Source organism: Ctenopharyngodon idella, chromosome 23, assembly GCF_019924925.1.
Source record: "Ctenopharyngodon idella isolate HZGC_01 chromosome 23, HZGC01, whole genome shotgun sequence".
Taxonomy (NCBI): domain Eukaryota; kingdom Metazoa; phylum Chordata; class Actinopteri; order Cypriniformes; family Xenocyprididae; genus Ctenopharyngodon; species Ctenopharyngodon idella.
The window spans coordinates 22,223,413-22,236,337 of record NC_067242.1 but is presented as its reverse complement, the minus strand read 5'-3'; the positions used below and the strand labels follow the sequence as shown (position 1 = coordinate 22,236,337).

The 12,925-nt window shown below is 40.2% G+C and overlaps 1 protein-coding gene across 7 annotated transcripts in view; it reads left to right on the top strand.

Annotated features, from left to right (window-relative positions):
• myripb (myosin VIIA and Rab interacting protein b) overlaps nt 1-12,925 on the top strand; it is a 198,875-nt gene that overhangs the window by 150,039 nt on the left and 35,911 nt on the right. For 6 of the 7 annotated variants that reach the window (XM_051882721.1, XM_051882722.1, XM_051882720.1 and 3 more), the window contains 5 exons: nt 6,671-6,751; nt 9,302-9,399; nt 9,691-9,771; nt 11,023-11,208; nt 12,662-12,851. In XM_051882721.1, coding sequence (XP_051738681.1) covers nt 6,671-6,751; nt 9,302-9,399; nt 9,691-9,771; nt 11,023-11,208; nt 12,662-12,851 — 636 coding nt within the window. The remainder of the gene's footprint in view (nt 1-6,670; nt 6,752-9,301; nt 9,400-9,690; nt 9,772-11,022; nt 11,209-12,661; nt 12,852-12,925) is intronic. The other variant, XM_051882724.1, reaches the window with a different exon arrangement.

Here is a 12,925-nt window from a genome sequence, read left to right as displayed (position 1 = left end):
CAAAATGTGCTGTGTTGCCACGGCATCTCGGGACTCGGCCGCGAAACCAGTGCTGAAGCGGGCTTATATTAAGAAATCTGAGTCGCGTGACTTCGGCTGCAGATGCCATATGCCCCAGGAGCCTCTGAAAAGATTTCAGTGGGGCCGCTGTCTGACTGACCGAGTCCAGTTCCATACCGAGATAAGAGATCCTCTGCCCGGGGCGAGTTTGCTCATGTTGCTCATGCCCCAGTTGACCTGGAGACCCAACCGGCTGAGGTGAGGTAACACCAGATCCCTGTGTTTGCATAGTTGCTCTCGTGAGCTAGAATGAGCCAGTCGTCGAGATAATTGAGAATGCAAACGCTCTGTTCCTTGAGGGGAACAATGGCCACCTCCGCAACCTTGGTAAAGACGCGAGGCGACAAGGCCAGCCCGAAGGGTAGGGCTATGTACTGATATGCCCAACCCTCGAACGCAAACCGTAGAAAGGGTCTGTGTCGAAGCAGAATCGAGACATGAAATTACGCATCCTTCAGGTCAATCGCTACAAACCAATCTTGGGGACGGATGCATTCGAAAATGCGTTTCTGCGTCAGCATCTTGAACGGCAGCCTGTGAAGGGACCGATTCAAGACTCGCAGATCCAAGATTGGCCGTAACCTACCGCCTTTCTTGGGTACAATGAAGTAGGGGCTGTAGAACCCTGACTTCATATCGACTGGAGGGACCGGCTCTATTGCGTCCTTCGCCAGGAGGACAACAATCTCCGCCCGAAGCACAGGGGCATCGTTCACAGAAACATGAGCCAACGGGACCAACGGCACCACAGAAGTACCCGGTGTGGGGCAGCGAGGCGGAGCAACAGAACCCGACTCGAACGGCAGTGCGGCCTGAAGTGGGGTCAGGCTCCGCGAGGTGACAGGATGAATGGGAGACGGCACGGAAGGGGCGGCCTCGACATTCACACTGCCACCTGCTGGCGAGGTGAGAGGGGGCTGAGGGTGGCGAGGCAGAGCATCGCACACCACCAGAGGCGCCCTCTTGGGACCCGGAGGATTGGGAAACAGCTCTTTTTGTGAAGTTGTGGGTACCCCTGGTCTCAGGAGAGCCAGCGGTAGAACAGAAACAGAATGAAACCAAGGATTCTCCACCCGGCCCTCCTCTGGGGGAGGGAGCGATGCCAACATCGTCTCCAGGTCACCCGTCTCAGGGCCGCTTACGAGATCTTTTGCCACCTGGCTTGGCTGTGGGCTGAGCGGGCTGGGCGCCACGTCCACGACTGGCACCCTGGGGTCTGCTGGGTGGAGGCTGCTGCTTGGCAGACTTTGCAGGGGCGGAGGACGATGCGGGCGGGCACCCTCGGCAACAAGCAGATGAAGGAGCTGCGGGGTGGGGGCAGCAGCAGGCCGCCGGGGCAGGATATGTTTTATCGCCTCCATCTGCTTCTGTGCGGCCGAAACCCAGCTGGGCAAAGCTCTCGACCGCTTCACCAAACAGGCCAACCTGGGACACAGGGGAGTCCAGAAACCGATATTTATCGGTCTCCCTCATGTCGGCTCAGCCAGAGATGGCACTGCTGGCCCACCAAGGTGGCCATCGCCTGACCAACGGAGCACGCTGTCACCTTAGTCGCTCGGAGAGCGAGGCCAGTGGCAGTGCGCAGCTCCCCCAGAAGCTGTTGGTCAAGACCACCCTGGGGCATGTCCATGAGTGCCTTGGTCTGATAGACCTGCAGCGATGCCATGGCATGCAGGGCAGAGGCGGCCTGTCCACAGGCTCTGTAAGCCTTCTCCGTTAGGTTGGAGGAGAACTCAGAGGCCCGGGATGGGAGACGCCGATCACCCCGCCAGCTGGCGGCCATCATACACAACTGCATCGCGACGGCACGCTCAACTAGGGGGATCCCAGCAAACCCCTTAGCCACCCCGCCATCCAGGGTGGTGAAGGCAGAAGAGGGACCAGACCGACTTCGGACAGAAAAAGGTGTCTTCCATGATCTGGTCACCTCCTCATGCACCTCCGAGAAGAATGGCACCAGGGTGGGATGCTGAGAACCAGCGCAGGCTGCCCCGAGAAACCAATCATCCAACCGAGACAGCTTAGGACGCAGTGGAGGATTCCATTCGAGCCCGACCTTCTCGGCGGCCCAGGAAAGCATAGTCGTTAGCTCTGGATCTGACTCGGGCATCGCTACGGTCCCAGAGGGAGGCAACGCAGCCAAGTCGTCATCTCCAGAGGACTCTTGCTCACCTTCAGATGCCGCGATCGACATCTGGTCCTCTGCCGGCACACCAAAGGAAACGGCTGGTCGCTCATGGAAGTGACCACCACGATCCTCTGGTAACACCACTGATTGCAGTGTGGTAGCCCATGGAGAAGCTCTTGGTGGGGAAGCCCTAACCGTAATCCTCAGATCACCCTTCCTACACGCCGTACCGCTGCCTTCCTGGTGAGAACCAGAAAAAACAGCGGAACAGGGCATAGGGGAGGGGACCCCCATTCCCTGAGAGCCAAGGAACGTGAGTCTTGATCTCAACACTGCGATACTCATGTTCCCACAATGAGAACATGAACTATCCACAAAAGCTGTCTCAGCATGCTGAACGCCCAGACATGTGACACAGCGATTGTGACCGTCAGCAGGGGCCAGGGAACAACCACATCCAGTAACGCACGGATGGAATGACATCTTTAAAAAGACGCAGTGTCTGTCCGTGAAGCTCTTTTAGAAGGTGGGAAAATTCACTCTTTGTATGGAGCTGAAGCACACAGGGGATCAGCCGCGGTGCGATTGTAGGTTCACACTGGTCACCTACAATCAGCACACACAGAGAAAACTGGCCCAAATTGCAGACCTGACCAGCAACAATCAAAAGTTTGCTGTGAAAACAGCAGTTGAGAGCTGTGTATAAGCTTGCGGCCGCCGCTACAAGGTGCCATTCCACCAACACTCTCCAACAAAGAGGCTCCCAAAGACTCGACTTTACACTGTAAAGCAATCTTCTTTTAGCAACAGGAACACAAGTGTTTGGCTCCGAAGCAAAAGACAGAGTGCAAGCGCACCCGCTTCCGCATTTATACCTGCTCGCGGGGGCGGTGCATGTGACGCAAAGCTCACACGCCGATGTCCAATGGCTCATTTTGTTTACACTCAAAGGTGATAGGGCTCTCTTGTGATATCCCAATTCGTCGAACGTGAACGACTGAAAGGGAAAGAAAAATAAGTTGCATGATGCTGTTTTAGGCTCTAATCTCAGTCTTAGCCCTTTTTCAAGTCTCCTCTATGCTTAACCCAATGTTAACCTAATGATTTGTTTGTGTCCTGAGTCTCCTAGAGGAGTTCTGACCAATTAAAAGTTGTCTTTAGTACAGGGTGCGACTGTTTCTCCTCCTTTCACATAAATTACAGTTGTTAACTTATTAGTCACATGGTCTCTAACTTTCCCGCTTATAGAAAGGGAATAATTTAGACATGATTTCTGTAATACGAATATGGTACACTTTACACAGATTTGATTCATCTAACAATTCAAGAAATGGAAAACCATTCACTCCGATACCAAGCACTCCATACGTCCTATGAACTATTAAATAGTTATTCAAAAGGCATAAACAAAGAGTGATTACAACATGATAGTCAAAAGTGTGGGTTACAGACATTATGTAGAATTATGCAGTGAAATGACATTTGATTATAAGTCAGTCTAGCATTGTTTTGGAATGATCTGATGCATTTTGATATGTAAAGGCAGTCTCTTGGATTTTAGAGAGGATTTCAGTTCTGCGTTCAAGGGAGAGGTCAGAAAGAGCTCTTGAAAAGAGGTCTGTTATAGGTCTCTGTCTTGGGAATCACCCCCCTTTAGCGTTAACTCATGACATTACTTGTGAGACTCAAGATGTGCCATCTCTGAACCCATTTGTCTTGATTAAACTGCCTAACCATTGCTATGTTAATAGTTCGTTAACAGTTAGTTAGTCTGGTGCCACACATGACATGATCTTCTGATTTTATGGTCCTGGGTATCGATTTAGAATTCACTCTTTTCACATTTCTGATCAAGTCTGATTCACTCTAAGTTCCTACACCTGCTTAATATGCAAAGACAACAGTAAGTAAACCTTTGTAGAGAAGTGTGATTCCAGGATGCCTATTTCAAAATAGTAATTGTATTGTTGTGCTCATTTAAACTTAGGTTTACTTTAGGTGCATGAAGCAAGAATAACTTATCACAAAATAAGCATGTGTTTGTATGTGTTTGGGTGTCACAGAGATCACATATTATACTGTAGTCATAGTGTACAACTGTGCCATTATCAGTTTGTCAGACGCATACATGCTGTTTCTCGATTTTCAGCTTGTTTTCAGCTGATAGTCTGTGAGTGAGTGAGTACTCTAGTCTCTATCAGTTTGTGTGTATACACAAATGAACTGGCATTTCCTAAATGAACTCATTTGAGTTCACAGTGTTTCTAAATTGAAAGCTATTTCATAGGCATGCTGTGTCTGATCCCTAAGCTATGAGCCAGACTCAGTTTAAATTACTCCGTGAAGGTGGGACTGTACTGACCTCATGAGGTGATATCATTTTTCCCACAATGTATGTAGACTTTTCCTGTATCCAGATCGCATTTCCTGCTTTGCTGTGGACACCAGGACCTTCAGCTGTATGAATGTTTTGTAAGATTGGATGACCAATGGCAATCTGGATATCTAGAAAGCAGTTATAATGCTGATTTATACATAAAACAAATTAATAAAAGCAATTTTTTTTATTTACACAATTTTTACTTAAAACATAAAAACAGTAATTTCTAATGTTTTTTTTTTTTTTTTACTAAAAACTTCAAAATAGCCAATTCTGATGTTGATAATACGTTAAACCTCTTACGATAAAATGTTTTATTTTATATAAAATATTATAAAAAGTTTAGTGGTAGTAGTAGTAGTTGTTGTTTTATTATTTAATTTTACAAGCATCTGTTTCTGGTGTAGAGATATGATATGATATGATATGATATGATATGATATGATATGATATGATATGATATTTTAATTGTATTTATTTATCTATACTCCAAAATCAAAAACAGTTATTTATGTTATTTGTTATTATTTTAATTATTATAAATTATAATAATATAATTAATTATTAATTTTTATTTTATGATGATTTTACATAATATTTACTAAAATATTATCAGCGTCAGAACTGGCTGTTTTGGAGTTTTATTTTATTTTTTAATATTTTAATAGATGTAGTAGTAGTAGTAGTAGTTGTTGTTGTTGTATTTTGGACAATATTTACACAAAATAGCTATTTCTGTTTTATTATTCAGTATTATTTTATTATGAATATTTTATTTGGCACAATATTTACTCAAAACTCAATAGCCATTCCTGATATTTCTAGTGATAATGGCTCTCCAATCATGCAGTAAACATGACAATCTATACATGAGTGGAAATTGTGTTCTGTGAATGGTTGCGTTCTGTCTGTAGTAGTGATACTGGCTCTGTGTGTTGCGGTTACAGACCAGGCAGGATGTGTGGTGGTCTTTTTCTCTATGCTGTTGTCATGGTGATATTGAGCTAGAGCTTTCTCAGGGTCAGCTGAAAAAAAAAGTGAAAAGGTAACCGTCTGGTCAGGTAGAGGCAATGACGTGTATATCCATTTCACGTTAACATCTCTCACTTGTTTCTCAAGCTAACATTTCAGTTTTGACCTCCAACTAGTCTGTGTCACATTGTGTCACAGACCTGGGAGTTCCTGCACAACATGGATAGGAAGTGTGGATATATTTTTGCATGTGCAAACCTGGTATCAGAGTGTTTTTGAGTGTGTGCATGCATATAAGAACACACACTTTATGCACTGACACCAGTTTGGAAATTTTATTTTATTTTATTTTATTTTATTTTATTTTATTTTATTTTATTTTATTTTATTTTATTTTATTTTATTTTATTTTATTTTATTTTATTTTATTTTATTTTATTTTATTTTATTTTATTTTATTTTATTTTATTTTGTGAGTGTATGTTTGAAGTTAAATGATTCTGTCAGTTCCTTAGCTATAATTTGGGATCAAAATTGTCTCTGAAAGTCATCTTAATCTAACAAGCATCAGGATGCATAAATAATCTTTTAAATAATAATTGTAAATTTTAAAGTAAATAATAATATAGTACATTGAATCTGACTGTTAAACACAGACACACACACACACATTCCTGCAAAATTTTATTCCTGACATTCCTAGCTTCTCTGTAAATTTCTCATCAGTTTTATCAATAAATGTCTTTTGTTTTTACATTTACAAGCTTGCAGATACAAAAGGTCATTATACATCCCATAATGTTTTTGCTCTAAATCTCTATAACAGCTTTACCGGATTAAATAGAGCATCAAACATGGACATTTCACTGACAAAAAAAAAAGTCTGAGACATTTAACGAGGAGGTGGAAGGAGGGCCATTTCAAATCCTGAAGGGTGAATTCGCAAAACAGTGATAAAGTATACTTTTGCGTATTGTAATTTAAATAGTTACCTATTATTCTTCAAAAAGCTATTTGGCAAACACAAGTAAAGATGGGAACTTCACTGAAAAGAGATGTGTGTGTACATTGTCTATAGATCATGTCTGTGTAATGTAATGTTCTGTAATCTCTCTCTATTGTTTTGTTAGAGGTCAGCGCACATGAAGGCAGTAATGATAATGGCAGTGTTTGTGACGGCAGTGACTCCACGCTCTACAGGCAGAGTGAAGGTAACATGAAAAATCAATATACTTCAGGTCATTACACATGTGTTTTCAAATTTCAGACCCATAAAGAGACTTTAAATCTGCCAAGTTCTCAAACCCACATCAGTATCAAACCTTTATTACATTTTAATAATTAATCTCAGTCCTGTGCTGCCATTATCAAGTTTTTTAAAATAACTGTTTTCTATTTTAATATGTTTTAATATATTTTATTATTCCTGTGATGGCTAAGCTGATTTTCAGCCCAGTCTTGATTTAGTGCTCAAGAAACATTACTTATTATTATCAATGTTGCAAACAGTTGTGCTACTTAATATTTCTGTGGAAATCATGATACATTTATTAGGATTATTTGATGAATAGAAAGTCATCAAAAGATCAGCATTTATTTCAAATAGTATTTATTTGTGAAATATTTATTTCACAACTGCTTAAAACGTTCGGATCCAGTCAGATTTACTAAATAGAAACGGTTTGTGTGCCATTCACAGTGTGTGGAACTTGCATCAAGCCCAATAAACATCATTAAAGGGTTAGTTCACCCAAAAATGAAATTTCTATCATTAAGTACTCACCCTCATATCGTCCCTGCTACACTATTTTCGTTGCAGAGCTTCAGTGTTTATGTCTGAACGCGGGCTCAGTATTGGCCGGCTCCTACGTCAGCATCACACGCATGCGTCGTGCTGCTCATGTGACCAGAGATGGCGTTCGGAGGTAAACACTGAAGCTCTGCCATGAAAATAGCGTAGCAGTATGACAGGGGACAGATGAATTTGTTGTTATTTTGACAAAGTTGTTATTTTTGTTTTGTTTTTTTGCAGTATTCTCGTCGCTTCATAATATTAAAGGAACATTCCACTTTTTTTGAAAATAGGCTCATTTTCCAACTCCCCTAGAGTTAAACAGTTGAGTTTTATCGTTTTTGAATCCATTCAGCCGATCTCCGGGTCTGGTGGTACCACTTTTAACATAGCTTAGCATAGTTCATTGAATCTGATTAGACCGTTAGCATCTCGCTCAAAAATGACCAAAGATTTTCAATATTTTTCCTATTTAAAACTTGACTCTTCTGTAGTTACATCATGTACTAAGACCGACGGAAAATGAAAAGTTGCGATTTTCTAGGCCGATATGGCTAGGAACTATACTCTCATTCCGGCGTAATAATCAATGAACTTTGCTGCCGTACCATGGGCGCAGCAGGCGCAATGATATTACAGGGCGCCTGTGACCCCCTGCTTGCACAGGGAGTGTGCCTTGCAACCATGGAAGCATTTGTGAGAGACGCTGCGTGATATCATTGCGCCTGCTGCACCCATGGTACAGCAGCAAAGTTCATTGATTATAACGCCGGAATGAGAGTGTAGTTCCTAGCCATATCGGCCTAGAAAATCGCAACTTTTCATTTTCCGTCGGTCTTAGTACATGATGTAACTACAGAAGAGTCAAGTTTTAAATAGGAAAAATATCGAAACACTTTGGTCTTTTTTGAGCGAGGTCTAATCAGATTCAATGAACTATGCTAAGCTATGCTAAAAGTGGTATCGCTAGACCCGGAGATCGGCTGAATGGATTCAAAAATGGTAAAACTCAACTGTTTAACTCTAGGGGAGTTGGAAAATGAGCCTATTTTCAAAAAAAGTGGAGTGTTCCTAAAGGTTAAACTACTGTAGTCACGTCGACGGTTTTAACAATATTTTTAGTACCTTTCTGGACCTGCAGTGTCGTTGCTGTCTGCGTGTGGATCAGATACCCTCAGATTTCATCAAAAATATCTTAATTTGTGTTCCAAAGAAAAACGAAGGTCTTACGGGTTTGGGACGGCATGAGGGTGAGTACTTAATGACAGAAATTTCATTTTTGGGTGAACTAACACTTTAAACATGTCCCCTTTGATAACAAACTTCATAGAAACTCCCCCACAGAAGATTTCACACAAACACACACACATACACACACATGTCAGGGAATAGAAGGAATAAGACCTGTGTTATATTGTGTTATGCATTGGCATGAGGAGCAAGGGCTCTTGACTATGAGTGCTGGTCAATTGCTGTAATTACTGCAGCACTCGAATGGTCTATGAATTACTATGAAGCTTAAAACTCGACATACACAAACACACAAATACACACAGAAAACAATCAGCTTTCATTATGCATCCAGTTTTATAGACATTAAACAGATAAGTTGTAAATGAGGCAGTCGTGGCCTAATGGTTAGAGAGTCACCATTAGGCCAACCCGTTGTGGGTTCGATTCTCAATACCGACAGGAAATGACTGAGGTGCTCTTGAGCAAGGCATCTAACCCCCAATCGCTCCCTGGGCGCCACAGCAAAATGGCTGCCCACTGCTCTGCATGTGTGTGTTCACGGGTTTTGCAGTGTGTGTGTGTATGTGTGTGTGTGTTCACTACTCACTACTCCTAATGTGTGTGCACTAACTTGGATGGGTTAAATGCAGAAGAAAATTCCCAGTAGGGGTTACCATACTTGGCCTTCACATGTCACTTTCACTTTCATTTTAAATGTGTGTATATGTGGATACAGGTCACAGCATGGCAGACACGCTTACTGTCGCTCTACGTGTGGCAGAGGAGGCGATAGAGGAAGCCATCGTTAAAGCAGAGAGCTACAAAGACAGTCTGGTTAGAGACTCCTGTTTATATATCTAACCACCAAATCATCCTTTATCCAGCCATCCAAATATTCACTCATCAATCAGACATTCATGCGTACATCCATCTGTTCTTCTGCACACCCATATAAGAATTCTGTCTACAAATATCACTTTATTTTGTAGTGTTCAAATGTTGTTGACTCATCCATCTCTCAGTTTTGACCATTACTCATGTTTCCTGAACATCTAATTGCAGTTAGAAAAAAAAAACTGCACTTTTCTCTCTCATGGCTGCCTTTTTTTGTCTCTTATATGACAGGAGAAACAGAATGAGGCTCGCTATTTGCATGACCACAGAGAAGAGCTCATAGAGGAACTTGCCACGACAATTGTTCAAAAAGTAAGAGGTGTTTTGTGATTGAGAGAATACATTGTAGTTTATAGTAGTTTTAATTAACTGTAACTGTACACAAAATCACATAATTCTGATGGATATTAAAATCAGATAACATAACATTCAGGTCAAAATAATTTGCCCAAAATAATAATAATAGAAGAACATATAGCTTACACTATTGTTTAAAAGTTTGGGGTCAGTAAGATTTTTTTCTTTCTTTTCTTTTTTTAACATTTTTTTTAAGAATTTAATTATTCATCAAGATGCACAAGTTAAGACATTTATAATGTGACAAAAGATTTCTATTTTCTATTCATTAAAGAATCCTGAAAAATATTTCCAATATTGATAATAATAAGAAAGAATGATTTCTGAAAGATCATGTGACACTGAAGACTGGAGTAATGATGCTGAAAATTCAGCTTGCCATCACAGGAATAAATTACATTTTAAAATATATTAAAATAGAAAACAGTTATTTTAATTTTTTTTATAATAATTCACAATATTACTGTGTAAAGTGTGTTTTTGATTAGATAAAACATTTTTCAAAACATTATCAAAATCTTTCTAACCCCAAACTTTTGGACGATGTATGTAAACATGATTTATTAAGAATTATTACGAAATAAGAAATTAAGAAAATTCTTTTAGATATTATAGATTTTTTTTTTTTTTTTTTTTTTTTCATATTTAGACAATACAACACATACTACCATGAACAGTTCAAATAATATATAATTGTTTTATATCATAAGAATGAGATTTTTCGTTATGGTAATGAGAATTGGAGGAAATGTGCTTCATTGTCATGAAAATGAAAATGTAAAACTGTAAAACTAGATGTCATTTCCTTTTAGTAAAATATAACTTATTTCTTTTGATTTTGTGGTGAAATGTGAACTGGTTATGATCTTGACAGGATGTATTGAGCTTGATACCATAGACCCCTTTGCTTTGTATCTAACAAAATGTATTGCCTATAATTTATAACTTCATTCACATTTGAGTTCATACAGCAGTTTTGACTTTACTTTCTTTGACATGTCAACTTTGTCCCAATAACTTTGAAAATCCATCCGTAGACCTGCTTTGGCATACTATTTTCGCTGCACAATGGTACGGTTTGAAAAGCACTTATCATAATCTTGCAAACTATAGTATGGATATGAATTGCATATTGTACAGATGCAAATTGGTATGCAACTTTTATAGTTGTCTGTTTTTTCACTTTTTCCATGTCTCTCTCTGTAGATCATTCAGAGGGGGAAACGGTCTGAGATTCAGGCTGAGTATGAGTTTGTTTGGCCTCAGAATCAGAGTAGTGAGCTACCGTCCCCTACCTCAACACAATACACACACGCCACACAGCATTCACACACCACCTCTCAGCACGGCGCAGTAGCCCAGACCGACAACACCAGCTCCTGTCCGCTGTGGGTAAGAGCATGTTAAAGCTACCTTTACAAGCACCTATCATACAGAATTTACAGTGCTTATTCAATATCCCTAAACCTCATCTGTAACACATACACACAATCTCTTCTGCTGCAGCATGCAAAAACAACACGGTGTAAAAGTAATGATAGAATGTTGGAATCAAGGAAAAGCAATGCAAAAAAAAAAAAATGCTGAAAAATACCTTAAAAATGCTTATTCATCAGTAATCACACAGTTTTTTAGTGTTATTCAGTATTGCTGTAGTACAGACATTTCTAATGGGCAATAACAGTAAGTCAATAAGCTATAATGCAAGTCTCTAGCACCCCCAACTGGTGAAGCTCATTTTATGCAACCTGCTTGGTTTTATAGCCACAAACTTTTAAACTTTTCTTTAAACTACAACCAAATGCAAATTGTGCATAAAAGCAAAACAGTTTCACTTTGTGCAGAAAACTGTCAGACATTTGTACATTATAACATAACAAATATTACTATTCTTATACAGGTAATTACTATTTTTGAGTAATTAAGTATGTACACTACTGTAAACTAATTAACTGCTTACACACATATATTTGACTGAAGTGTTTCTAATTGCAAGATGAAAGGAACAATTTAATTGGCAGATCTGCCAATTAAACTATTATTTTTATCTTGCCTTATAGATGTATCTTGCAATGTATTTATATTGTTATACTTTTGATCTATTTAATGCATCCTTGTTGAAAAAAGTATTGGTTTTTAAAGTCCCCCTGTGGTGAAAATTACGTTTTTAATGTTGTTTACATGTCTATGTGGTTTAAAAAAAAAAAAACATGGCAAATTCATAAGTCAACACCATTGCTGAGTATTTTCTCTTTAAAACTGCAGTGATCTAAAGCCAGTTTCAGAAACACGATTTGAAATCTCTGAAATACCTATTGGTTACCTTGTAACCAATCACATCAATGTGCTGGCGGGCTTTAGCATATCATTAACTATGACCGCTCTGAAGCAAGGGAGTCTCAAAAGAAGCCAGGTTATCCCGGTATATTTTACTGTTGATATGAAAAATCGGGTAGTCAAGCAAAAGGCTAATCATATTAATTACTGTTATGTGTCTGACGTTGTAAAAAGCAATACCATTGTGCAGCGTTTACCTCAGTAAGTTGACCAAGTGGATCTCTGAGCTGGTGCGAGTGACTGGAGGCGGGGCTAATAAGCATATTCATAGATCTGCGTATACTAAATGAAGCAAGGGTGTAGAGTTACATTCAAGCTATTTTAAGGCATGAAGAATTTTTTTTCACAGGAAAAATGTTTAAATATATAATTTCGGTGATTAAAGATGAGTTTTAAGGGATACAGTTATTGACTACAAGGGGACTTTAAGAAAAAAAACGTATGATATATGATATATTGGTTCACACTTGCAGTATCCATCATTTCAAATGACAACTGTTATGTTTAGAAGTCAAGATCAGCATTCTCTTTGACAAGTGACGATTCTCCAGAGAAGGACCCTGAGGTGGGAATGGCCCCAGGGGTCCCAGAGAGTGCAGAGGTAGAGACAGACATCCAGAACTACACTTCACTGAGGAGGGAGTCCAGAGCATCATCACTTCCTGGTTGGAAGAGTGTTGACCGCCTGGACAACACTAGTAAGAATATATACAAAGACACACACTGTTCATCATTGGTCTAGTGCACCAGAACAAAGCTTCAGACATCTAGA